We start from the raw sequence: 26,074 nt of genomic DNA on the forward strand, positions 1-26,074 counted from the left end.
CAAGACATAATTTTTAAAGTAACTATTGAGTAAAATATGAATTACCAAAATATGACGTAAGCTGCATAAGCTGTATACACAAAGCGTGTATACTTTTGGAATGTGTGATATTATTGTCACGTCTTTGGGAAACTGGGCATCTCCATACTTCTAAATAGTAGGAGATGAAAATTCAGTAGCTCCTGATCTGGCCTTCGAATGCTAAAGCGTCTTTGGTCCCTTCCAAGCAGTGTTAGTAAGTCCCCTCATCATTCTGGTCACTGTCTTTGATCACCGTTGGTTTTTCTGCTGTCTTTTTTAAAATGCTAGCCTCATGAGGTTGAGCACATTTTCCTATATTTTATGCCTACAGTTAAGGTCTCTTGACCAATTTTTTTAATTAATTTTTCCTGAATGTATCTTGTTGGTTGTAGGACTTGTCTATACATTTTAGGTATGAGCATTTTGTTGATTACATGTTTGGAAATACCTTCTCCCATCTGTGGGTAGCCATTTCACTATTTACCATGTCTTTGGATAATCTATAATTTCTAATTTTAATATAATCTAATGTATCTATCTTTCCCTCTTAGGTAGTGCTTTTGAGTCCCATTTAAGAAGTTTTCCCAACCCCCAAATATGATGTTTTTTTTAAGTGTCATCTTCTACTTTTCACATTTAGATCTACACATTTTTTTCACCCAATTATTGAGTATGGTGTAGAACAGAGGCGCACTTTCCACTTTCTCATGTGGATATTTAATTGACTCTGACTACATTACAAAAAAAGAAAAAAGAAACTTCCTTTGTCTACTACTTCCCTGTGCTAACTTTGTCATAAATTAAGTGCTAACATACACACGGATACATGTGGTTTTGTTTCAGAAATCTATATTTTATTTATTTGGCCTATCATTCTATTCTTGTGTCCATAGATTTCAGGTCTTAATTGACAATAGATTTATAATGTCTTGGTACTAACAGAATAAGGGTAGTTATCAGGAAAAGGAAAAATTAAACTCATAATGAACCAGAATGTTTAGACTAACCTTAAAAAAAAGGTTGACTATACCAACTTTTGGTGAAGAGTGGAACGCTAGAAACTCTCATGACACTATCGGGTGTATGTTGGGGGGAGGGGGTAAAAATGTGTTCAACCACTTTGGGAAATGGTTGGCAAAATTAACTAAATTTAAAGATACAAAACTTTTTTGGACCCTAAACTACACCTGGGCATATACACATCAGAAGTTCATGTAGAGGTGCTCAAAAACATTCGAATGAATAAATAGAGTAGCATTGTATACAATGCAATATCAGGCATCAAAGAAAATAAGCAACCTGCTGCTATGCTAGGAGGGGGTGACCATATCTGGGAAAGGACACAATGCTGGAAATGATTCCTTCATAGATGTGTGTGGCATTACATAGCTATGTCCATTTTGTGATAATTCCTGATACTGGATGCTGGTGATCTGTTCAATTTTGTGTATATGTAAAGTCTTAATGAAAATGTAATACTGCAAGTGTAGTATTAGAGTTAGATGTTGTCATTTCAACACTATATTTTATAAAGTAAATTAAGTTTCCATAATTATTTGTAAGTAATATTACATATCATTAATCATGACGTTGAGAATGCATTTGCTCAAAACACACATCTTAGTTTCTTATTGATGCTGAAACATATTGTGCTGGTGTAGGCTCCGATTTCCAGCCAGTCAAGAACATTTTGCATTGAAATTCAGTTAGTTATCCTATTAGGTCTCCTTCTTGGCCTCATATAATTGACAAATTTCATAAGCATGGCTTCCATGCCTTGGATAATGGAAGTATTAGAAATGACAGAATACAGAACGAAAGCCCATGGCACATCATTAGGGAGCTCTCTTCAAGTTGACAGTCATTCATCAACAAATTTGGGGCACGATTATTAACCGTTTTTGGATTGACCTAAAACTGTTATCTCTCAGACTACATTTTACCATTTTATACTTATCAGAGATATTGCCAAATGCTCAGCTAAATTTAAATGGGAGATACATCAGTGGGATTTATGTGTTTTATTAAATAAGAATGCAATCGTAAAAGGAAAGCCTTACAACCCATCCATACTACCCCCAATATCACCAATCTGCCATTTTTCTTTTTAAAAAATTTTTATTGTTATTTTATTACAGTTGTCCCATTTTCCCCCTTTACCCTCCTCTGCCCAGCCCATACCCCTACCCCTCCTCCCACAGTCAGTTCCCACCCTGTTGTCCACGTCCATGGGTCATTTATACCTGTTCCTTGACTAGACCCCTCCCCTTCTTTCCACCATTATCCCCCTCCCCTCTGGTCACTGTCAACCTTGTCTATGCTTCCATTCCTCTGGTTCTAATGTGCTCTTCAGTTTATTTTGTTCATTAGGTTCCTCTTATAGGTAAGAGCTAAGATCATATGGTATTTGCCTGGCTTATTTCACTCAGCACAATACTCTCCAGTTCTATCCATGCTGTTGCAAATGGTAGGAGTTCCCCTCATTCTGCTGCATGGTACTCCATTGTATAAATGCACCCCGGTTTTTTGATCCACTCATTTACTGATGGGCACTTAGGCTGTTAGCCAGGTTGATGGAGTCTCAGATATGGCACCAGCTTGCAGGCTCTGTGACGGGAGGGCTTAGAAAAGGGACAATGATTTCTGTTCACCTTGATGCCAGATACTTCAGTTTTTCCCAGTATGCCACAGATTCCTTTCAAGCTGCTATCCCTGTACTCAGAGGGACTGAGTCTGAGTAGTATTCACAGGGGCAGCTTTCAGCAATGCTGAGCTATCTGCCTGGGCCACCTGGATTAATTCCCCAGGAGACCTCATACAACCACCACCTTGACTCCTGAGAGCTGATCAAGCCCAAGCCTTCCACCCATCCCCCTCTGATCAGAATCAGGGAATCAGGTCCTGGAGGGGGCAGGAGGCTCAGACACCAAGTGGACCATCTCTACTCCTGTAAAGGAGGAAAAAGGAAAGACATCTCTAAAATCAGAGAAGGAAAACTCTGACTCCAAAAAACCTCCGCTGCCTTGCGGCATACCTCTTCAGGGGAAAGGCTAAGGGAGTAAACCCCGACAGAAAATCCGGAGCCGGAGTCCCTAAGGCGGTTTGACATTGTAGTCAACACCGGCAACTCCTGCAGCGCACCTGAAGCCAAGCTGTATTGACTCCGTCTTTCCCTTGGACCCTTCAGCTGCGAAGAGAGGGGGGGTCTGCTGCATGGGCAACAGCAGACCCTCCATATCACCCTGCCCAGGCTCTGTAGCTTCAGCTTCACTGGAGAGGACACTCCAGCGTCATCGCAAGGTGTCGACTCAACACGGGAGGAGACAGATACCGGTTATAAGCTCATCCGATTGGCGAAGGAAACGAGCGCCAGGGGTCTCCTCTGACGGTGGGAGAGGTCATCGCACCTCACTGGACAGCTACCGCCCGCCTCAAGCTGGGCAGCCCCAGCCAATTAGGTGCCGTCTCGCCATGGCTCGCCTGCCCCACTGGGTGCGTGGGGATCAGAGAGGCGCCTCCCGAAAAGTGGGCCACAAACACCCGCACCAGTTAATTCCAAGCAAACAACAAGAAAGAAGCCTCCAGCTCTTCGCCTCGCTAGCTGGAACATCAGGACCATGTGCCCCGGACTTACTGCAGACCTTCCGTGGATCAATGGTGCCAGGAAAACCGCTGTCATCGATAGGGAACTGGCACGACTAAACATCGACATTGCGGCTCTACAGGAGACCCGGTTGGCCAACAACGGAACTATCAGAGAAACCAACTACACCTTCTACTGGCAAGGGAAGTCTCCGGACCAACCAAGACAGCACGGTGTTGGGTTTGCTGTGAAGAACACGCTTGTTAACTCCATAGAGCCACCCACAGGAGGCACAGAGAGATTACTTACCCTCCGATTGTCAACAACTTTCGGCCCAGTCAGCATTCTTAGCGCGTACGCCCCAACCCTCTGCGCCACCATCGAAGAGAAAGAACAGTTCTACCATGCACTGGACGAAGCGTTATCCAAGATCCCCAGAAGTAACGCTCTTTATCTCCTTGGAGACTTCAACGCAAGAGTAGGAGCCGACCACATGGCCTGGTCCACCTGCCTCGGAAACTTTGGGAGAGGAAAGATCAATGAGAATGGTCAGCGACTGCTTGAGCTTTCGTGTCACCACGGCCTGTGCATGACAAACACATTCTTCAAGTGCAAAGAGATCCACCAGGTGTCATGGAGGCACCCCCGCTCCCACCACTGGCACCAGCTTGACCTCGTCATCACCAGAAGAACGGATATTGGCAGCACCCTCCTCACCCGCAGCTACCACAGTGCAGACTGCGACACGGACCATGCCCTCGTGGTAAGCAAGGTGCGCATAATGCCGAAGAGGTTGCACCACTCCAAGATGGAGGGTCGCCCACGCATCAACACCAGTTGTGCCAGCAACCCAGTTAAGACCCAGCAATTCATCAACAAGATGGAAGATGCACTCGGCGAGGGAGTGGCGGCAGATGACATTATCGAATCCAATTGGCCACGTCTCCGCAACGCCATATACAACTCCGCCATTATTGCTTACGGGAAGAAAGAGCGGAAGAACGCTGACTGGTACGAGGCTCACTGGGAAGAAATGGAACCCGTGATCGAGGCTAAGAGGAAGGCCCTACTGGCTTACAAGGTCACGCCCACTCCCAGTACACTTCAAGCTCTACGGGCTGCCAGGAACAAAGTCCAGAAGACCGCCCGCCACTGTGCCAACACCTATTGGCTAAACCTGTGCAGAAGCATTCAGGAAGCCGCCGATATAGGCAACGCACGAGGAATGTATGAGGGTATCAAGAAGGCAACAGGCCCAATCCCCTCCAAGATCGCCCCCCTTAAGTCCAAGACAGGTGAGGTCATCACTGACCAGGAACAGCAAATGCGGCGGTGGACCGAGCACTACCTCGAGCTGTATGCGATGAGGAACACTGTAACAGACACTGCTCTTAACGCCATCCCAGACCTACCAGTCACGGAGGAGCTAGACACCCCACCTACTGCGGCAGAGCTCGGCAAAGCCATCGACCGCCTCGCTTGCGGGAAAGCACCAGGAAGCGACGGAATCCCTCCAGAAATCCTAAAGAGCGGGAAACCAGTCCTGCTACAGCCGCTCCACCATCTACTCTGTCTCTGCTGGAAGGAGGGTTACATCCCCCAGGATATGAGAGACGCCAACATTATCACCATGTACAAGAACAAAGGAGACCGCAGCGACTGCAACAACTACCGGGGCATCTCTCTCCTCAGCGTCGTCGGCAAAGTATTCGCCCGGGTCGCTCTTGCCCGCCTGCAGACCCTTGCTTCCCGCGTCTACCCAGAGTCCCAGTGTGGCTTCAGAGCTGGCCGCTCAACAGTGGACATGATCTTCTCCCTACGCCAGCTGCAGGAGAAGTGTCACGAGCAGCATAAACCACTCTACCTCGCCTTTATCGACCTCACGAAGGCGTTTGATCTGGTCAGTCGAAGCGGACTCTTCAGCTTGCTACGGAAGATTGGCTGTCCACCACATCTGCTTGCTGTGGTCATGTCCTTTCACGACAACATGCACAGCACGGTGTCCTACAACGGCGCAACCTCTGAGGCCTTCCCAGTCAGCAGCGGAGTAAAGCAGGGCTGCGTCCTCGCGCCTACGCTGTTCGGAATCTTCTTCTCCATGCTCCTCCAATACGCCTTTAAGGACTGCAGCGAGGGTGTCTTCATTCACACCAGATCCGATGGCAAGCTCTACAACCTGGCCCGTCTACGAGCCAAGAACAAAGTCAAAGAGGTGCTCATCCGTGAGATGCTCTTCGCCGACGACGCAGCTTTGACATCACACTCCGAAGAGGGACTCCAGCAGCTAGTCACTTGCCTTTCCCACGCATGCAAGGAGTTCGGACTAGCCATCAGCCTGACGAAGACGAATGTTATGGCTCAAGGCGCGGGGACTCCCCCTTGCATCACCATCGACGGATACACCCTGGAGGTTGTCAACGACTTCACTTACCTCGGGTCCACCATCTTGAGCTCTCTGTCAGTCGACTTGGAGGTCAACCGGAGAATCGCCAGGGCAGCCACAGTTATGGCCAGACTGAACCGGCGAGCGTGGAACAATTCCAGCCTCACTGAGAAAACCAGACTGCGCATCTACCAAGCCTGCGTGCTCAGCACTCTCCTCTATGGCAGCGAGACGTGGACCACCTACGTAAGGCACGAAAGGAAACTCAACAGCTTCCACATGAGGTGCCTGCGACACGTCCTGCATGTCGCCTGGCAGGATAAGGTCCCCAACACCGAGGTGCTGAAGCGAGCCAATATGAGCAGTTTGCATGCAGTTCTTAGCGAGAGATGCCTCAGGTGGCTCGGCCATGTCAAAAGAATGGATGCAGGCCGTATCCCCAAAGACCTCCTCTACGGCGAGCTAGCAGAAGGCAAGAGGATGACAGGGCACCCAAAACTGTGGTTCAAAGACATCTGCAAAAAGGACATGACACAATGCTCCATCAATCTCAACACATGGGAAGTTCAAGCAGACGACCGCCTAGCCTGGAGGCTCGCGATCAGGCAAGGTACGTCACGCGCGGAGGCTGCGCGCAACGAGGAGGCGGCCCAGAAAAGATCGAGGCGGAAGCAGCATCAGCAGCAGCAACAATGGCCATCTGCCTTCACCTGTACCAAGTGCGGCAGGGATTGTCACTCCCGAGTCGGACTGCACAGCCATTCTCGGCGGTGCAGATAGACTCTCAGGAAGCTACGCCATCGTCTCTCGAGACGGACGGCTGCCGCCGCCGCCGCCGCCGACGACTTAGGCTGTTTCCAGCACTTGCCTATTATAAATAGTGCTGCTCTGAACATAGGGGTGCATAGGTTCTTTTGAATTGGGGTTTTGGGCTTCTCAGGGTATATTCCCAACAGTGGAATCACTGGGTCAAAAGGCAGTTCCAGTTTTAGTTTTCTGAGGAAATTCTATCCCATTTTCCTTAGTGACTGTTTATTCTCTATATTCATCACCTATATCCCAAATTTGGAATAACTTTGTCTATTTTTTCCTAGACGTACTAAGTGCCCTGCTTTGTAAACTCATGGTGTTTTTGTTTATTTTCACTATCTTTATTTTTCTGGTAGCTCTTTTGAAAATATTCAAGGAAGCTAATGTTCCATTTATGAATAACACCAGTCCTTTGGGATATAATCTGAGTGTTTCAAAAAAGTTAGAGCAGCTGTGCCTTTCTTACTGTGTCCTGACTTGACTGAGGAAATAGTTGCCTGTACTCAGTGATTCAGCTGCCGTCCCTAGAACGATCTGAATGCTGTCCTTGGAGGAGGTAGAAATGGGAGGGGAGCCATCCTGTCTCCCTGCCATCTAATAATATGTGGTCAAATCACACCTTCTCTCTTTTTTGTTTTAAGTTTATTTTACCTTAACATTCATTGATCCCATATCTTAGTAATGACAGTAGCACTCATGTTTCAGTCTCTCTAGCTCATAACAGATGCTAATTAACGGCCACGCCTCTCTTTTTTGGCTACTTCTAATCAACAAGTCCTTAGACTTGGTTGAAGCTTATTTATCCTACTTCTTGGGAGTCGGCCGCACGTTCTAGCTGTTTATGTCCCACTGTAAATAATATCTGAGCTCATTCGCAAGCAGCTTTTAGCACTTACGAACCAGCTATTTCTTCCTTTATCGATGAGAGAGTCCTCAATTGCATGCTTAAATATTCTCTGCTTGTACTGCCTCATGTCATCAATGTTACTGTTTTAGACCAGGTTTCATCTGTAGCTCCTAATATACTTTTCAAAACATTCTCCCATTCCGTATGCTTTGCAGTGGTCAGGGAGTCTTTTCAATTTATTGAGTTATGTCCCTTTTTTTTTAAATTTCTTTTTCAATTTTGAAAAAAAACAACATTGCTTCTTTAAATGTTTATATTCTGTGCATTGGTATTATTCTAGAACTTCTTAGATTTATCATTGAAATTCCACTTTATCCTCCATGTCTACTTACTCCCACAAATTTTAGCAGCTTTATTGATGTATTATTGATGTGCTCTGATATGTACATATTTAAATTGTATAATTTGATCTTTTTTATATATGGATACACCCATGAAACCACTACCACAATCAAGATAATGAATATATCCGTCACCCCAAGAAGTTTTCTTTTGACGCTTTGTAGCTCCTTCTTCTCCACTTCTTTGTCCCCATCCTCAAGCGACTATTGATCTACTTTTGTTGCTATGTATCAGTCTGCATTGCCCAGAATTTTATTTAAATGTGATTGTACAGTATGCACCTTTTTCCCCCTGGATCCTTTCAATCAGCATAATTCTTTAAGATAAAACATAAGTGTGTATCAGTGTCCATTCTTTTTATGGCAGAATAGTATTGTATTCTATGAATATACAGGATTTGTTTGTCCATTTACCAGCTGATGGCCATTTGGGTTATTTCCACCTTTGCGTTATTACACATAGAGCTGCTATGAACATCATGGGCAGGACTTTGTATGTTCACATGCTTCATTTTCTCTTGAGAAAGTACCTGGGAGAGGCACGGTGGGGTCATTGGTCAGTCGTACAAACCACCAGTACCTTCATCCGTTCAGATCATTCTTTGCCCAGCACTGGGTGGTCGTTCCTTTGCAGGCACGTGCTAATCACGACTCAGCAGAAGACTCAAGGACGCCCCCTGCCGACTCGAGTTCTCTGTCTATGCAGCTCCTTCCTTGACTTCAGCCACCGTGGTCGCCCCAGCTCTCAGCTCTGTCTTCTCGAGTCGGGGATTCTTCCAGCTTCTGCCTGGGCTCTTACCTGTGTCTCAGCCACGCAACTCTCTCAAGGCAGGAAGTGGGGGAAATGGGTTTCACTTCATTTACGCCCTGTACCTTAGGGACCGTAGCTTTTTGTCACCTCCTATCTTAAGTCTTGCGACCATTGCTTTGTATATATTTTTTGTGTGTTTTACCATTGTTTCTACAGGGAAAGCACCGTCAATTAAATTCCTGTTACGCCATCTTGGTCGGATGCAGATCTTCTGAAACTCTTAACATAGTTTGTGTTTTCTGTGGTGACTTCTGTATAAATCCTTCAGCTGATTGATTATTTGTGAGATAAAGTAATTTGTGGATTTTTCTTCGGATGGAGTTTTGTTATTGTTTTTTTCCTATCAATGACTACATTTTTTATTTCTAAAGTAAGTTTTGGTTCTTTTTAGTATTTTTCTGTAAGTATTTCATTTCTCCCTCTTGTATCTGATCATTGTTGCTATTTTTAATGGCTGGCATTAGTTATTTTACGTATTTGAGAACCTGACACATTTATTTCCACTGGCCCCCAATTGCTATTGCATCCTGAGTTCATTTACATTGAACTTTTGACGTTGTTAGCTGACTTTTACAGCATTTTTTCCCTGGTGATTGGAGATTTTGGTTTGCACGCTATTCTTGACAACCAGCATCTCTCTGTCTCCCTCCCACTCTGTCCCCATCTTTCCTGCCCTGTAGTTTTGTGAGTTTCTCTGTCTGCTTCCCAGATCTTTGGTCCAGAAACACATTCTACGTGGATGACACTGTTTCTTCGCCCAGGGCGGTGTTATTGGGGACTTACAGGTGCAGTCACCTCGCCAACGGGTACCTTTGCTCAGCTCAGTTTCGATGTTTCTCGACAGTCTCATATCTCCAAGTCTGTAAGCAGCCGTTTCCAGCCTCTTCTCACAGGCAAGGTAGTCCGGGGTGCGTCTTGGTTTTCAGTCCTGACACATGCTTCCTTTTTCTGACACGCACGGCAGGTTGACCTCTACCAATATGCCCCAGAAACCAAATGTCCCCCTTGCTCCTTGTGTCCCCAGACCCAGTCCCAGCGGTGAGCTGCAGCGTCCAACCTGCTCATCGTTTGCCTCTGGTTGCCTTTCTCGTGCATGGAGACGTTTATCTTAGTTTTTGATCCTGGTTATGTTTATTTCAATTTTCTTTTTTTATCGATCTCATCTAAAAATCCTGTGTATTTAGACCAGAAGGAGGCCTCCAAGCCTGAACTCAGAATGCTATCTTGCCCGCAAGTCTCCTTTTCAATTTATTCTTTTCATCTGATACATAATTCTCAACTGGTTTATTAAAGATAGTTCTATACTTAATTGAAAATTTTTTTCTGCCTTTAGAAAAGTTAGACCCCAGGCCTGTAGTCTCTAGCGGTGCTACAGCCTCCCACGTGGGCTGTAACCAGAGCGACTTACACTCGAAAAGAACATCCTCCTCTTTCCTGAACCACCCGGCTTCTGTTTTCTCTCAAAGATACTCGTTTACCCAGCGGAAGTGCCTACTGAAGTTATAATCAATTGGAACGTGTCTCGAAGTTTTGAGTGAGGTGTTACCCCTTTCTCTAGGTTCTCTGTTATCGTTTCTCTCTCAAGTAACCCCAGGAGAGTAGGCGACTGGAGCACATACATTATGCATCTTTATGGTTCATGCACGCACACTTTGCTCTCACACATTTGCACACACACATACATGGCGGGGGAGAGGTGTGTGTATGTGAGAGGGAAAAAAGGAGAGAGAGAGAAAGAGGGAGAAGAGAGAGAGAGGAAGGCAACAGAAGCCTTACTGTAGAGGGAAGAGTAAGAGTTCTATATAGTACACACCTTTCAAGTCACGCCAACACTAGTTATTTATTAGATGCTGTTGGTTCTATTATGTCCAGACAGTTAGTCTTAAGACTTCTTAGAAACTAAGACTTTATAACTATTCAAAAGTCCCCTCCCCCTCTCTTCCTCTTTGACTGCTCATTCTGTCCCTTTGAGCCTTCTCGGTACCCACCAGGAGCACTTCTGCCCTGAGTCTCCTCACGCTGTCTTGGGGAGCACCCCCGCTCTCTTCTATATCATTTTCCTGAGGTCTTTGTGATGGAAGGGTTATCCTTCTTAATCCCTGGATCGATAGAGGTTAGGCATTTCGCAAGCCAACTGTACAAAGTAATCAACTTCCCCAAATTGCATTGCTTGATAGATCAAAGGGAAACAGGAAACTTTCCATCAATCTTTCCGCCACGTTCCTCAGGAAAGCTTGACATTAGCCCTCCCCTGGACGCTGTTCCCTCCACGTATGCTCCTGCTAAGGAATGTGTCTTAACTTATATTTTTACTTCTTTTAGATTTTTGCTTCCCTAGTGTTGTCAATAAATTCTATTTTTTAAGTAATGAGATGAATGAGATTAAGTGGTAGTGTGGTAACTGCCTCCTTATTGAAAAATTGTAATGCAGCAAATACATCATAATAACGGGTAATTTAAGAAAACTTATTCTGGAATATTTTTGCAGGACTAATTAGGGGACGTATTCTAAATTTCAGCGATCAGTTGGACATATTTTCTCCTCTTCACTCATTGTAATAATTGCTTGTTTATACTTTAATGACCAAACCAACTTGTTGCTGTTATTAACACATAGATAAGACTTTGTACACAATTAGCTATAGACTTTTCCGTAAGTTTGGAACAATATAACCAACAGAGAGGAAAATATATTTATAATATCTTCATTAATAGACATATTGTTATCCCAGAAATTTATCTATGGCTCCTCCAAAATTTTGTAGAATTCTAGGTATGATAGGCATGTGGGTGATACATGACCTTGGGGAATATTAGATACCACAGCGGGAAAAAGTACGGCATCTAAATAACACACAAAGTAGAAAACAGAGAAAATTAATTCATATTGTTTGTGAGCAGATTTTCAGGAAAGTGATTACAAGGAGGTGCTGCAGACAGGATTTTCCAGGATACAAGTGCCGGGGTAGAGAATAGCACATAGGGCTTTACTGGGGAACTTTAAGGGGATGAGACCCCTGGGAGGGAAGGGAATGAAGAGGACATAGGCAGAGGGAGAGCTCGAGATGCAATGTAATGCCCAAGGAGGCTCCATCCGACCCTGCAGGGAGCTCTGAGACCATGACAGCCCTTCAGAGTTTCCCCGAGTGGGGATGAGGGGCCTGGCCCTCCACAAGCCCTGGCCGACCGGTCATTGCATCTGTACAACCTCAGGAAGGTGCATGACCTTCTTTTTCCCTTGGGAAATTCCTGAAGGGGAATTACAGCTAACTCGTGTCTTCTGTTGCACTCCAAATAGCAGGGGGACTAAGTCCCCCGGTCATAAAGGAGGACCTACAGGGCAACCGCAGAGGCCGTGACAGGATGTGTTATTTGCAGTGAACATTCTGCTACTTAAAGGAGAATTAATACTTCCCCAGTTTTATTGGAACATGTATACCTTTTCCTTTATGTTTCTCTATGTCTTCATGCTACAGCCGCAGAGTGTGCTAGCTGTAACAGAGGGTGAGTAGCCTGCAGAGTCTGAAACGTTCGGTATTTAACCCTTTGCAGAGACAGTTTGCTGACCCTCGATGTAGGGCTCACAACCATCAAATAATATATCATTTCAAATGTAATATAAGGAACTCAGTACAGTATGTCTTTTCCTTGCTTTTTAGCCTTTGGGCTATTATAGTCATACATTCTACGTCTACATCTCTAATTTATTGTTACTGTTTTTGTTTTAAACACTCAGTCGTCTTTTAAAGGGATTTAAAAATGGACAAATATGCTATACATATTTACCATTGCCAGCATTCATTTTTTCATGTAGGTATGAGTTTCAACATAATAAATTTTCCTTGAAGTTGAATCACTTCCATTCCTTATAGGACATATCTACTACCGGTGATGAATTTGCTCGGTTTTTGTCCTAAATATCATTCTGTTGCTTTCGTTTTAGAGGATAGTTTGGCTGGGTATAGAACTTTAGGTTGGCACCTTTCCTTTCCCTTCTTTTCCATCACTTCAGGTTCTGTCATTTCATTGTTGTTCAGCTTGTATTGTTTTTTTTGTGGAGATGTTATTGCCCTCTGCTTACTTTCAAGATTTTCTCTTTAGCATTATGTTTTACCAATTGATTATGATGTGTCTTCACGTGTTTCTCTTTTATTTATCTTGGTTGGAATCTGGTAAATTTCTCATATATCTGGGTTTATATTTTTCAATCAATATTTCTTCAAATGTATTTTTTTTCTCTCCAATTTCTACCTTCTCTGCTTTTAGTACTATATTTGCATGACTGTTAGGTCACAATGCTATCCTATAGGTTAGTGGAGAACTTTTTATTTTTAAGCCTTGTTTGCTCTCTGAGCTTCAATTTGAAAGGTTTAGATACAACCCTATATTCAAGTACACTAAAGTTTTTTTCTCAGCTTCTGACCTGGTGTTAAACTCATCTAGTAAGTGTTTTATTTCAGATATAATGTTTAGTTAAAAACATTTCATTTTTGTCTTCTGTTTTTTTCTCCATTGAGAGTTCATATTTGCATCATCAATAGTTATGTATTGTCTTTCAATTAATGGCAGTAATCATTAATTTTTAAGCTCTGTTTTAAAGTTCTGGTCTACTAATTTCATCATCTCTGTCATTTTCAGTCAATTTCTATTGACTGACTTTTCTCTGGTTATAAGTCATATTCTCCTGCTTCCTCAAATGTCTAGTATTTTACAAAGTTTTTATACTGGGCATTATAGATACTGTATTGTTCAGTTTCTAAACTTGCATGGCCTTCTTTAATGGAGTGTTGAGTTTTGTTTGAGCAAGGTGTTACTTAGTTGAGGGTCAGATTGATCTTTTTTCAGATTAATTATCAACCTTTGTTCATATAACTGCAGCGTAGCTCTTATTTTAGGAATAAAGAATTCTAATCTTTTTCCCCTGAGATCTCTACTGAATGCCTAGGGTTGTTCAACAAGCCTGCTCAAACTTGTCTAGTCTGGAATCAACCTTGCCTCAGCCCTGGGGATCCTCTGGTTGTTGTTCATTTCAGAACTCCCTGTAGCTAGTCTTGCAGAGTCTTGGTTTTCAAATAGACACCTCGGTATTCATCCAGCATCGGAACCATAGAGACTCGTTGGCGACCCTGTGTCGATTGATACAGCTCTTTCTCTGCACCTCTGCCTCCTCTCTGATGCTGTTCTATGTATTATTTTCCTCAGAAGCTTTCATTCTGAGTTGTCTCCATCTCAATGATCCTGCTGCTTCTGTTTGGGATACTGGTCCCTGTGCCGTGATCTGGAACATGAACTGGGCAGAAAGCCAGGAAGCTGGCAGGGCTCATCCCATTTGCTCATCTTCTCTCAGGGATCAGGCGCCTTGCACCACCTGTTATCCAATTCCCTAAAAGGGCAACTTTTCATATTTTGTCAGGTTTGTAACTTTTTGTGGTGGGAGAGCTATTCTATCAAAGCGGAAAGCAGAAATAAACCATATAAATATCATCAAATGAATGAAATACCTGTGATGATTTTACAAAATGATTTTTATTAGCACGGTCCTCATTGAATAAATTATTTTATTGTCAGCCTTTAAATTTCTTATCTGAAAAGTGATGCATATGTTTTGGTCTACTGTGCATGGGAGAATTTATTGAACAGTTTTCTCTTATTTACTCCCATTAGCAGCCAAACTCACTCAAAAAATTACATTATCTGTTAGCACTAAGTATTATGCCATGTTTTCTGTAATGTATTTATGTGTGACCATAGTTATTTGACATAGTGGTATAAATTAGGAGATTTTTGTTCTATATTAGTGCTGTTTTTTTAACAGATATTTTTGCATTCTTATTATTTGCCAGTCATTTATTATATTTTGCCAAAAGTATTTTGTTTTATTTAGTAACTCAAAATATTTTCCTAGAAATGTTGGTTGTGTATCTCTTAAGTGTTAGTGAACATATCGCCTAATTTACTCTATACCTTAGTTCTCATGGGTGTAAGGGCTTGATGTAGGATTAGGCTTCATCTTAAAAAACTAGCATTCTTTGAACTCTGAACTTGTTTTTTCTTTTTTTTTAAGATTTTATTTATTACTTTTTAGAGAGAGGGGAAGGGATGGAGAAAGAGAGGGAGAGAAACATCACTGTGTGGTTGCCTCTCATCTGCCCCCGACTGGGGATCTGGACTAGCCACCCAGGCCTGTGCCTCCACTGGGAATCGAACCGGCGATCCTTTGGTTCACAGGCCAGTGCTCAATCCACTGAGCCACACCAGCCAGGGCTGAACTCTGAACTTTTGACAGCAAAATATATTTTAGAGTTGTGTATAATTACTTTTTGTTTCATTAATAATCTACCGAAAGATAAAACCTTATATGCAGAATGAACAGGTTGTTACTTATTTTTTCCAGTGATTTTTTAGTTGAAAATTTCATGGTAAATTGATCAACCCTCAGCCAATTAGACTTTGACATGCACTAATAAGATCTAATTGAGGAATTATGAAGACATTTGCTCAGGAGAAAATGAGTGCATAATTACACCATAAAGAGGTTAAAGTATCAGTGTAACCCAGCTGGAAGAAGATTAGTGGACATCCCAGTGGCATCTCTAAAGTACATTTCATACTATCTATGTGAAATACAGCATTGCCAAGGCCAACTAAAAAACGAAAAATAATCCATTGTCGGTTACAGAAGTTTAAATATCTCTTTTCCTCTTTTGTCTCTACCTTGGTCAGGTGCTGGGGGATGGTCTCCATCAGACAGTGACCATTACCAGTGGCTTCAGGTTGACTTTGGAAATCGGAAGCAGATCAGTGCCATCGCAACCCAGGGGCGATACAGCAGCTCAGACTGGGTGACCCAATACCGCATGCTCTACAGTGACACTGGGAGGAACTGGAAACCCTATCATCAGGACGGGAACATCTGGGTGAGTCACTGTCCGAAAGGCAAAGACACGGAATTGCGTTGCAGATGCCGGCTCCTCCCTGCCCGGGTGCAGCCTGGGAAGGGGGAGAGGGTTTGGGTGTGGCCTGGTCGGAGGATCATCTTGCTGGCTTTTTTTCCTTTTTCTTTGTGCTATTATTCTCTGCTACTTGCTCAGTGAGAAAACATGTGAGCAAAACACACGGAGGTGGGAACATGGATCCGAACCCCAGTGTGGCCCGCCCCCACCACGCCTTTGTCATAGAGGTGGGAAGCTCTTATCGTTTCAAAGTGGACGCGTCCTCTTGTCCAAGTTCTGGTATATTTCTCAGCAAGCAAAGCCTCCCCATAAAACTGCGTCGAAACCTAAACGATAATTATTAGGTAAATAATTTAAAGGTGATAGAACACTATGATTTCTTTAAATGCAATCTTTCAAGTTACTATATTTTTATCTTGAATGCCTATCTGAAATGGCACACATTGTACCCAAATCCTGAACCATGAGCTAACACATAGAATGAAAAAAATGTCCTGACATGGGTTTCCATTTCTTACTCCCACGTCCTTGCCTCATGTGACAAAGTCTATTGCCAGCGGGGTTGACTTAGCCCTGCTGATGGGCACTTCTTGCCGGAAGCCAGTCCTGTTTCCTGTCTTGTCTCAACCCAAGCCTGTTCAAGCTACTGACATTTCTCAGTAACTTGAGAAAAGTAAGAGGTACATATGGTTTTCTTTTAAAATAGGAGAAAATGGAAGACCAGCCATAGATCTGGAGCACATCAGACACCATCCCCACCCCAAGCATTTTTAAGTATATATCTTTAAATTTATATTTATTTAAATTTACTCATGAAAGACAGACAGAGAAACATGGGTTTGTTCTTCAACTTCCTGATGCATCACTGGTTGTTCCTTGTCTGTGCCCTGACTGGGGATCAGCCTCACAACCATGGCGTACGGGCACGATGCTCCAACTGAGCTACTCAGCCAGGCCGCATTTAAATATTTTAAAATTGTCCTGGCCTTCACTATGATATATATACACTTGTTAATATGTATCTATTAAAAACATTCAGAGACGCTATGTATTTGATCTACCTATCTATCAATTCTTGTTGACTGAAGAAACCATTTCTTCAGACTGCAATTTTGATCCAGGTTTTGGGCGGGGGCCTCAGCGTAGGCTGTCAATCCGAATGCCCTGCGGGGGCTGGAAAGAATAGAGTTTCCACGCACACCCTGGAAATCGGAATCATCTAAGTAGAAATTGCATGAATGATATTGATAACATATTTAAAGACAGACATCTTCAACGTGAGTAAAATATTGATATTATGACAAAAAAATCTAAAGGAGTAGGAACAGTAATATATAGTAAGAAATTTTCCATATTGTAATAGGGGTTGTAACCCTTATTACAGACCTGTACTCATTTCTTTTATTATGAGAAAAAAAAAAAAACAACTAAAAAGTTTAATCCCCTTCCTCGTAAAATATTTCAATTACATTGGAAAATTATGTGTATTTATAACACTTGAATAAATTATTTTAAAATACTAAATGTTGGGAGATCTAGTTGAGTTTCGTTATTTTTAAAAGCAGCCATAACCGAAGTCAAGTGAAGCCATCAATATTAAACAAGAAAAAGGAGGAGGAAGAGAAGGGGGAGGAAATTCTATTTTAAATTGTGTTCTTCACAGTATTAGGCACAATGCTTGGGAGTTTTAACCTGATCAGAACCACACTTCGCGAATTTATACTTTAAGAGTCCTCAAGTAATTTCCGTGGTGGCCCGAGTTTGGAGCAAGGGCCTGAGGCATGAAGGAGCCATTGCTATGGCACCGGCTTCTGATAAAAGGAAAACTTCTGTTGCTAAGCTGGCCCTCAAGGAGCAGGAGGCAAAGCCCAGGTCTGCCTCCCCGATCCAGGATCGGGGCGACCAGGCTGGTATGCAGAAGTGCTGGCGGGAAGGCGGGGATGGCAGAGCTTTGGAAGTTGGCTTTTGTGGAAGATGCGGGCAGGGGCTCCGCACTGATCTCCCTGGGCAATGGGCCCTTCTCTTCGGAAGGGGTTCCCGCGTTCAGTTGCAGTCATGCCCCGGTCCTCTGGTTCCGTGGCAGGGACAAGGCTTCGGGTCTCGGTACAACCCGAGGTCCAAGTTCTTGCCTCTACATGTGGCTCAGCTGCGTGGCTTGTGGTTTTGGCCTGTTTTCTCTGAAAAGCAACTCAGTGTAGTATCTTGTGAGAAGCAGGATAGGGCCAGTTTTAGCTGGTTCTGTGGTTCCGCTGGCTCAGGTAGGTGGTCATTTCCACGGCAACCTGCAACAGTCATGGGACATAAGGATATAATGTCCTGAGAATAAGAAAAAACGGGATGCCAGAATAATCCCTTAGAAATAACTTCTCTCAAGCCAAGCTGGTATGGCGAGAACATTTGCATATTGGGGTGTGTAAGGTGTAGGAAGCAAATAGTGGGGAAAACGTTTCTTTCTGCAGAGCTTTCATCTCACAATTAAGATAATTCAAAGCCTCAACCGTAATTTATAGAGAAAGTGCTTTTCAACCCTGCATCCACAGTGGAATAACGTAGAAGGCTTTAAAACATAGGGACGTTGGGTCGCACCTCCGGATGTTGGATTGCGTTTGTCTAAGATGCAGCCTGGATGCTGAGATCTTCAAGGCCAGAGGTCATACTAATAATACGCAGCCAACCCTGAGAACCGTGGCTTAGATTGGATTTGGGCCTGTGGGCAGGGAATGGATGGAGGAACACTATTGTGATAAACAACAATAGAGTAGAAAATGAGGAAGTCTTTTTTTAAGTTTAGGAGAGACACACACAGAGAGAGAGAGAGAGAGAGAGAGAGAGAGAGAGAGTTGGACTAACCAACCAACCAACCAGTCAACTGAAAGCAGACAATTAGGGCTCTCAGATCAGAAGCTTTTCCTGCCAAATTCTCATTATTTTCTAACCCGCTGAGGATTCCGACCTAAAACCAGATTAGCATGTTGATAAAATTGTTCGAGAGGCGGTAAGCTGTACTCCGCAGCTTCTTTTGCTTTTCCGTTTCTGTGGAGTTTTTCTCTCGCGACGGATGGAGAGAGTACCAGGCCTGTCCTATCCCACTGTGCTAAGGGGGGGATGCAGAAGTGGCTGAAACGCAGCCCGGCCTGAGCTCTTAATTCATCTGTCTGATGCGAAGCCATTCGGGATAAGTCCGTGCTGACTAAATACAGAGACATGCATTCCAAGCGCTAAGCAGGATGAGCTCTCCCAGGTGATTTGGACCCTCTTGGCAGCATAACAATTACGTTCCTTTTAGTAATCTATAATAGAAAACTTTTAATGCTGCTAATGTGAAAGTGGTCTATAGTTTTGATGTATTCGAAATGATAAAATTCATTGTTTTCTAAAAATTCCAGAGAACTTTATAATATATATCTTAACATGCATTAGGTGATTAAAATGCCGCATTCATACATCTCAGCAAATAATGCACTTTGGCTTAAGTTAATTAAAGAAGGTTATTAACACTGGGTTTTCTTTTCATCCAAATACTGTTTAACATGATGTATATTGTAATGAAATAAAAGGGATTTCTGACATAGGAAAGATTGGATGGCTTTTAGATGGACAGCATCTTAAGTAAAGCTTCATGTGGTCAAAAGATTTTAAAATTGATGCTCTTTTGAGGTCGCTTTTCCTGTTATCCATTCCTACAATGATGGATGACAGAGAAGAACGCCACGTAATGTAAACTCAATCACTTGAGTATTGTTTTTAACAAACGTCAATGGTCATTCTTTCTACGATTGCAGGAGAAATGAATGACATAACTAATGTTATTAGAATATTCTCATTAAATGCCCATCTGGAGCTTCTGAATTACTTTCTGACCTTTGCATAATATGTGAAAATAAATGAGAACAGCTCATGTAGATGAGAAATTATGACGGTGCCCTAGGACTTCTGAAGTCGGAGGTCTGACTTTGGAATCTGCCCGTGGCAGGACAATGGCCTCCTGAAAATATTCCTGAAAACGGGTCATCTGAATATTTAATCCTCAAAGATGTGAGTTGCTAAATGTGCTAAAGTAGCCGGACCTTCTTGTTCCTCCTTGATAACACTAAGCATAATAGAATTCTTTATACTTTATCCACAATGCCAAGGTCTTGTATTTAGAGTTTCCTTCGCAATATAAAAGGATAATGTGTGCACGTCAGTAAAATTAACACGCCTATCTATTACATTTACATATTCCAAAAACTCTATAATTTGCATACTTTTCTTGACGTGTTTTCAGGTTTCCAAAGTATGAGCCGTTGGAACCGGGGGAAATATTCTTTGTAAGCACTTGTCAGCAATATTCCATTCAACCTCACATTAAGTAAGAATTCCAGCAGGTTTTTGCTAAGGGGCTGCATTTAGTTTTGCTTGGGGAATACAATGACTGGTTTTTGAATACAGATTATTTGGAGCCAAAATAGAAAATTGTAGTATTAATAGTGAATACCTTCTTCATATACCACTGCTATTTTGTAGGATAGTAACATACTACAAATTTTCCTGCAGCATAAACATATATTGCTTTTTAAAATTTTCCTTAAAAATGACAAAAAAAGTATATATTCTGAATTATTTTTTAAAAGGGTTTTGATCCCTTTGTTAATGGTAGGCAGGTATCAGACTGTGATCAGTACCACTAGGTGCAGTAGATGGAGAATCCAGAAAACAGAAATGTTTTATTATATTTGATGGCATGGTTAGATACTCATTGATAATATAGGAATAAGTAAGTTCATATTCTCTAAGCCAGTGGTTCTCAACCCTCCTAAGGCCGCAACCCTTTAATACAGTTCCTCATGTTGTGGGGACCCCCAACCATAAAATCATTTTCGTTGCTACTTCATAACTGTAATTTTGCTACTGTTATAAATCGTACTGTAAATATCTGATAGGCAGGATGTATTTTCATTGTTACAAATGGAACATAATTAAAGCATAGTGATTAATCACAAAAACAATATGTAATTATATATCTGTTTTCCAATGGTCTTAGACGACCCCTGTGAAAGGGTCGTTCGACCCCCAAAGGGGTCGCGACCCCCAGGTTGAGAACCGCTGCTCTTAAGCAATGTTAAAGAGAGTATTAATTTGCTAGACGTGTGAAAAACCTGAATCTCTGTCACTTACATGCTTTCTCCACACACACACACACACACACAGAGACACAAAACTTAATTGATTTTAAGAAATTTGAAACATTTAAAACATCTGAAAAGCAAACAGTAGTTAATAGATTAATTTGGCATATTATTTGATTTTCTGAATATCAAATCAATAACTGGAGCAATGTGTTCTCTACTTTCTTTTTAATTAAAGATCCAATTGGCCAATATTTGCATAATAAAAGTTCCCAAAACATCTTTCCAGATTTGCCTATAACCAACCAGGTGTTTGGCAAGTGAAAGCCAAGACATGCTTTTACAAGTCTGAATTCAAGCGTCTAGTCTCATTTATTTGGTTTAGAAACTCAAAGAAGTCCCTTTGCGTCTCAAATTCCTAATCTGAGAAATGGGGCTAATGCCTACTGGGAAAGTCCAATGAGGGTTTCTAAGAAGCTTTGCAAGCTGTGAAGCTTCAGCAACACATGTGTTATCAATCCCCTCTGGGGAGCATTCCATGAACCAAGTGTAGGGTTTTCCCGTGAGAACAGCCCACCCTCTCCAGATGCAATCTACCCGGGTTTACTCTTACTCATGATTGAAAATCACGGATGATATTTCCGATGAAGGAAGCATGCCTTAAAGCAGGAGGTGGGTGGTGATACATCTGTGCCCATCTTCCAGGTAGGGAGTGGCCATTGGTAGAGAGTGAGTTCAGACTGGGCTTGGGAGGCAGGGCAGGAGAACCCAGCTCTGTGCCAAATGCCTCTGTGGCGCTTGTAACAAATTACCTGTTGTCATAATGGTGGTCATGTGCCCAATGAGCCGTGGAAGGGGATGTTATTTTAAATGAATGCATTATTCTGTCCTGTCCTTTCAGCCATTCATTGTAGCAGTTGTACTGATTTTCCAAATCACTTAAAAATATGTTCTAGTTGGAAATGTGAAGTGTAATCATTTCACAGTCCAATAGTGTACTGAGCTTCTTTCAAACAGATCGAGGATTTTTGCCTGCGTATGAAATTAGGGAAGTCCCCCATATATCTTCCATCAGATAGTAACATCTTCTGCCTCACCTAGGACACTGAGGGAATAGTTTTTGGCTATCGACAGGAATTTTCCTTGCTTGTTTGTGTGTACAACTGCACGTGGCTGCCATCGGTCATTTGGGAAAGCCACTGGCAGGCACATTCAAAATAATTTCATCAATAGCTTATTGAGAAATAGAACACATCAGAGTAGTTGGCATTAAACCCTTTCTAAAATGACCCTTGGCATAAATGGGGTAAAATCTTTAGGTCTTCTATAGATGAAAATAATTTCCAAGCTGAATTTATTATAAGCTTTTTATTTCTCTGAAATAGATTTTTCTGTTTGCACCTCTCTTGGGCTGGTTGATATTTTAACAGTCTCATGAATTTTAATAAGTTGAAAGGATATTCCAGATCCTTTTGCATACACTGGAATGTCCCTACTCCTGAATTTTGACCACCTTTCTAAATACACATTTGTGTTGTGAGATTCTCATTTTAAGAGGTCATGAGATTATGTCTTGTGTCAATCTGTGAGCCATTCAACATTCTAAACATAAAAAAAAAATGCATAGAAGCATTCTAACCAACACGGTCATGTGTTCAATTTTTTTCCAGAAATTTGGAAGATAAAAATAAGATGTTATTAATAATAGAGACTATGTTGTTGGCACACACTGTTAGGTAAAGAAAAATGATTAATGTTATATGATAAGGTTTCTTAGAGGCAATAAAATATAGTATCTAATTGTTCACAGTCCAGTGCATTTTTCATCAGAGATAAAATAGGATATATGCAATCATTGTTCTAAAATGTTTAAGTGTCTTTGATTGCTTGGCAAGCTCTCTGGAAAAGGAAAAGCTCACAGTAAGAATCATGATATTGTCAAGAGCTTATTTTACTCTGGACTCAAATAATGGAGAAGCTAATATTTTTCTTAGCAGAACATCATTGGATTTAGGTGACATGAAGCTAAAGGAGTTAAAGTGAATGCAAACGACTACCAAGTGCTGATAGATAGGTACCTACAAATATTTGGAATAAAGTATTAATTCCTTCATTGAAGATGCACATCTCTGCCCAGCTAGTAACTTAGCGGAAGTTAGAGGAATACAAGTAAACCTACCTGGGGGAATTTAGAGCAGGAAAACCAGGCTGTGGGGTGGCTACAGGCCCCTGAGAAGCAGTGCACTCTGGGATCAGATCACATAGGCCCATCATCACACTTAGTTCGCATACTGTGAACTGTAACTGTGGGTAGATCCCTTAAGCTTTCTGTGCCTAAGTTTCCTCATCTAGCCAATGCAATTAGGAACAGTATACTTCACTCCCATAATGCCTCCGTCAACAAAGATTGCAGGTACCACGTGAAGAGCTTAGAAACATGCCTGCCACATATTAAGCACACCATTATCATATTTTATTAATGTGAGACTTCCAGATGCATTGCTATAGTATATTGTATTGGATCTGTCCTTAAAAATTCAAACTAGCCTACTATTTTCACTCTACAATAACTTTTCTGTAGTAATGCATTGGCATGTGAGTTGCATTACGACTTATCCTGAAATGACTAATAACTAATTTCCAAGTATAACTGGGAATGCTAATTTAATTATGACACTTGAGTCATGGTCCTATGCATTGTCACATGGAGTCCCATGCATATTGCAGGATAAACTGTGTCTGGATAGTTCACGGCCTGGATGAGACTGAGTGGGAAAGCATGAGATTTTATCATGCTCCTTGAAATGGTGCACAGTTTGAAAATTATGAATTGTTTATTGCTGTTATTTTTCATTTAACATTTCAGCCCACGGTTGACCGTGGGTAACTGAAACCACAGAAAGTGGAACCGTGGATAAGGAGGGCAGTATGCTGGTTAGCCACGAAGGTAGAAAGCCTGCAGATGGAGTGAGGGGCCCCTCTGAACGTAGATACTCAGAGCGTGTCTGTGGGCTGGCAGCATCAGCAATCCCTGGGAGCTCGTGAGAAATGCAGAATGTCGGAGACCACCCCGTACTTTTCAAATCAGAATCTACATATTCTCTTGTTTTAGAGAAAGGGAAAAGGGGGGAGAAAGGGAGAGAAACATGAATGGGAGAGGGGAACATCGGTTGGTTGCCTCTTGTACGCGCCCAGTGGACCAAATCCGCAGCCCCATACATGTGCCCCCTCTGGTATTGAACTCGCAGCCCTTTGGTTCATGGGACGATGTCCAACCAATTGAGCCACACAGGCTGTGCAAGAATCTGCATTTTAACAGCATTCACAGATGATTCATATACATGTCAAGGATAGAATGTTTTTTTGAGAAAAGGGAATGAGAATTGTCCTGTGTCTCCAAATACAGCGCGCAATTAGAAGGATTAGAAGTCACAATGCAAATTGTATACCGACTTACGAAAAGGGAATACATTTTGACAAGCAGGCACTTACTGAGCGTTTACCATTTACTGGGGGGTTGAAGATCAACACACATAGTTACTGCTTTCTGGGGGGCAAAAAAATAGAGTGGCAATCCTAACCATATACATTTACAATTATAGTGTCTGACGGCCTGTACCCTAATGGACAGAGGGTTGCACAGGTTCTTCTGGGGACACGCAGAAAAACAGCTTGTTCAGAGTGATTGAAGGTCGCGGTCAGCAAAGGCTTCTTGAGGAACTAGGTATTGTTGGCTAAGTAGGTAAGGAGTTGGTCTTGCAGAGAAGAGGAGCAGGAAGTCATGCCCGCAGATAGATCTTCTACTGAAATAGGTAGGAATGGGTAGTGAGATGCTACAAATAACACTGTCTTTCCCAAGTTCTTATTACAAACCTGCGAATAAAAATCTGACCTTCCGTTAAAATTCTGCAATGCTATCCTTTAAATCAGTAATGTTTAAGTTATACGTGCGATAATCCAACTTTGGAAGAAGTTTGGAGCTCATGCAGTCTTCCAGGGCACATCCCTGAAATACTCACAGTACGGAGTTCACGGCCAAGCACATAATAGATGCTTAAGAGAGTACAATTGAATCGAAGTACCGCATTCAGAAGATAAATGGGCTGAAGCTGAGAGACATACTCTTACTTAAATCCGAGCCACAACTTCAGGGGTCCTGACCCCAGTACTCAGCATGGAGCCAAATATCTAATTTTGGTTTAGCAAGCAGCCCCATTACAATAAAGATCACTTTCTTATTTTGACTAAATGGCAGCCATTTGACTGAATACACAATACTTACAGAACCAGATAGCATGTCCATGAGTTGGACTTCAAATATCAAAACTCTGGTCCAACCTTAGAGACAGTGAACACTGAACCATGGTAATGGTTAATGATTTAAAGACATCAGGTAAGGAGCTGATAGATCTATCCTTGAGGATAATAAAATTAATTATAAGGACAGTCACTGTACACAAAAGTCTGGCTATCTCATGCAATTTTCTGTATGCTGTGTGCCTCATGACTGGGATGATATCCGCAGTTTGTATGTCACTTACATACACAATTTAGCCCAGTAACTAATTTAGTCAATGTTGACTTTGAGAAGGCACTAATAGGATGTTAAAATGTCTTGGCAAATACATTTAGTTTGCTTGAATAAACTAGTTTAATCATATTCTGTGTTATCATTCTGACTAAAAGATGAACAGCAGATAGCCAGTCTGAACGGATCCCTCAGCTCCCCTCGGTGCCTTTCAGAAGTCTGGAAAAGGAGTGAAGCAGAGACTTCTGTGGCTAGAAAATTATATCGTGATTCCAAATGAAAAGGCTTTTTGAGATACACAGCTGTGCTTCTCCCAGGAATTTCACTGACGTGTTTTGATGAGACAGTGGGTCTATTATAATTGACATCAACATGGTTTATAATCCTATTAATGTGAAGCTGTAGTGGAGTCTGTGGAAGCTCTCTCTTGTGATGTAGCAGAGCTGGTCAGAAAAATCTTCCTGGACCAATTAATAAGTAATAACAGTCAACCAGCATTTATTGAGTGTTCATCAAGTGTTTGGTATACATTAACTCATTTAATCTTCAAAATAACTAAAATGCAGTAATGTAGATGATGATGATGATGATGATGATGATGATGAAGCCCATTCTATAGATAGAGAAAT

The 26,074-nt window shown here is 42.2% G+C and overlaps 1 protein-coding gene across 1 annotated transcript in view; it reads left to right on the forward strand.

Annotated features, from left to right (window-relative positions):
- Window positions 1-26,074, forward strand: part of CNTNAP2 (contactin associated protein 2) — a 1,071,500-nt gene that overhangs the window by 39,219 nt on the left and 1,006,207 nt on the right. The window contains exon 2 of the mRNA XM_090286919.1: window positions 15,580-15,773. Within this exon, the coding sequence (XP_090143045.1) occupies window positions 15,580-15,773 (194 nt within the window). The remainder of the gene's footprint in view (window positions 1-15,579; window positions 15,774-26,074) is intronic.

This window comes from Furipterus horrens, unplaced genomic scaffold (genome assembly GCF_987537825.1).
Source record: "Furipterus horrens unplaced genomic scaffold, mFurHor1.1.pri manual_scaffold_9, whole genome shotgun sequence".
NCBI classification, from domain to species: Eukaryota; Metazoa; Chordata; class Mammalia; order Chiroptera; family Furipteridae; genus Furipterus; species Furipterus horrens.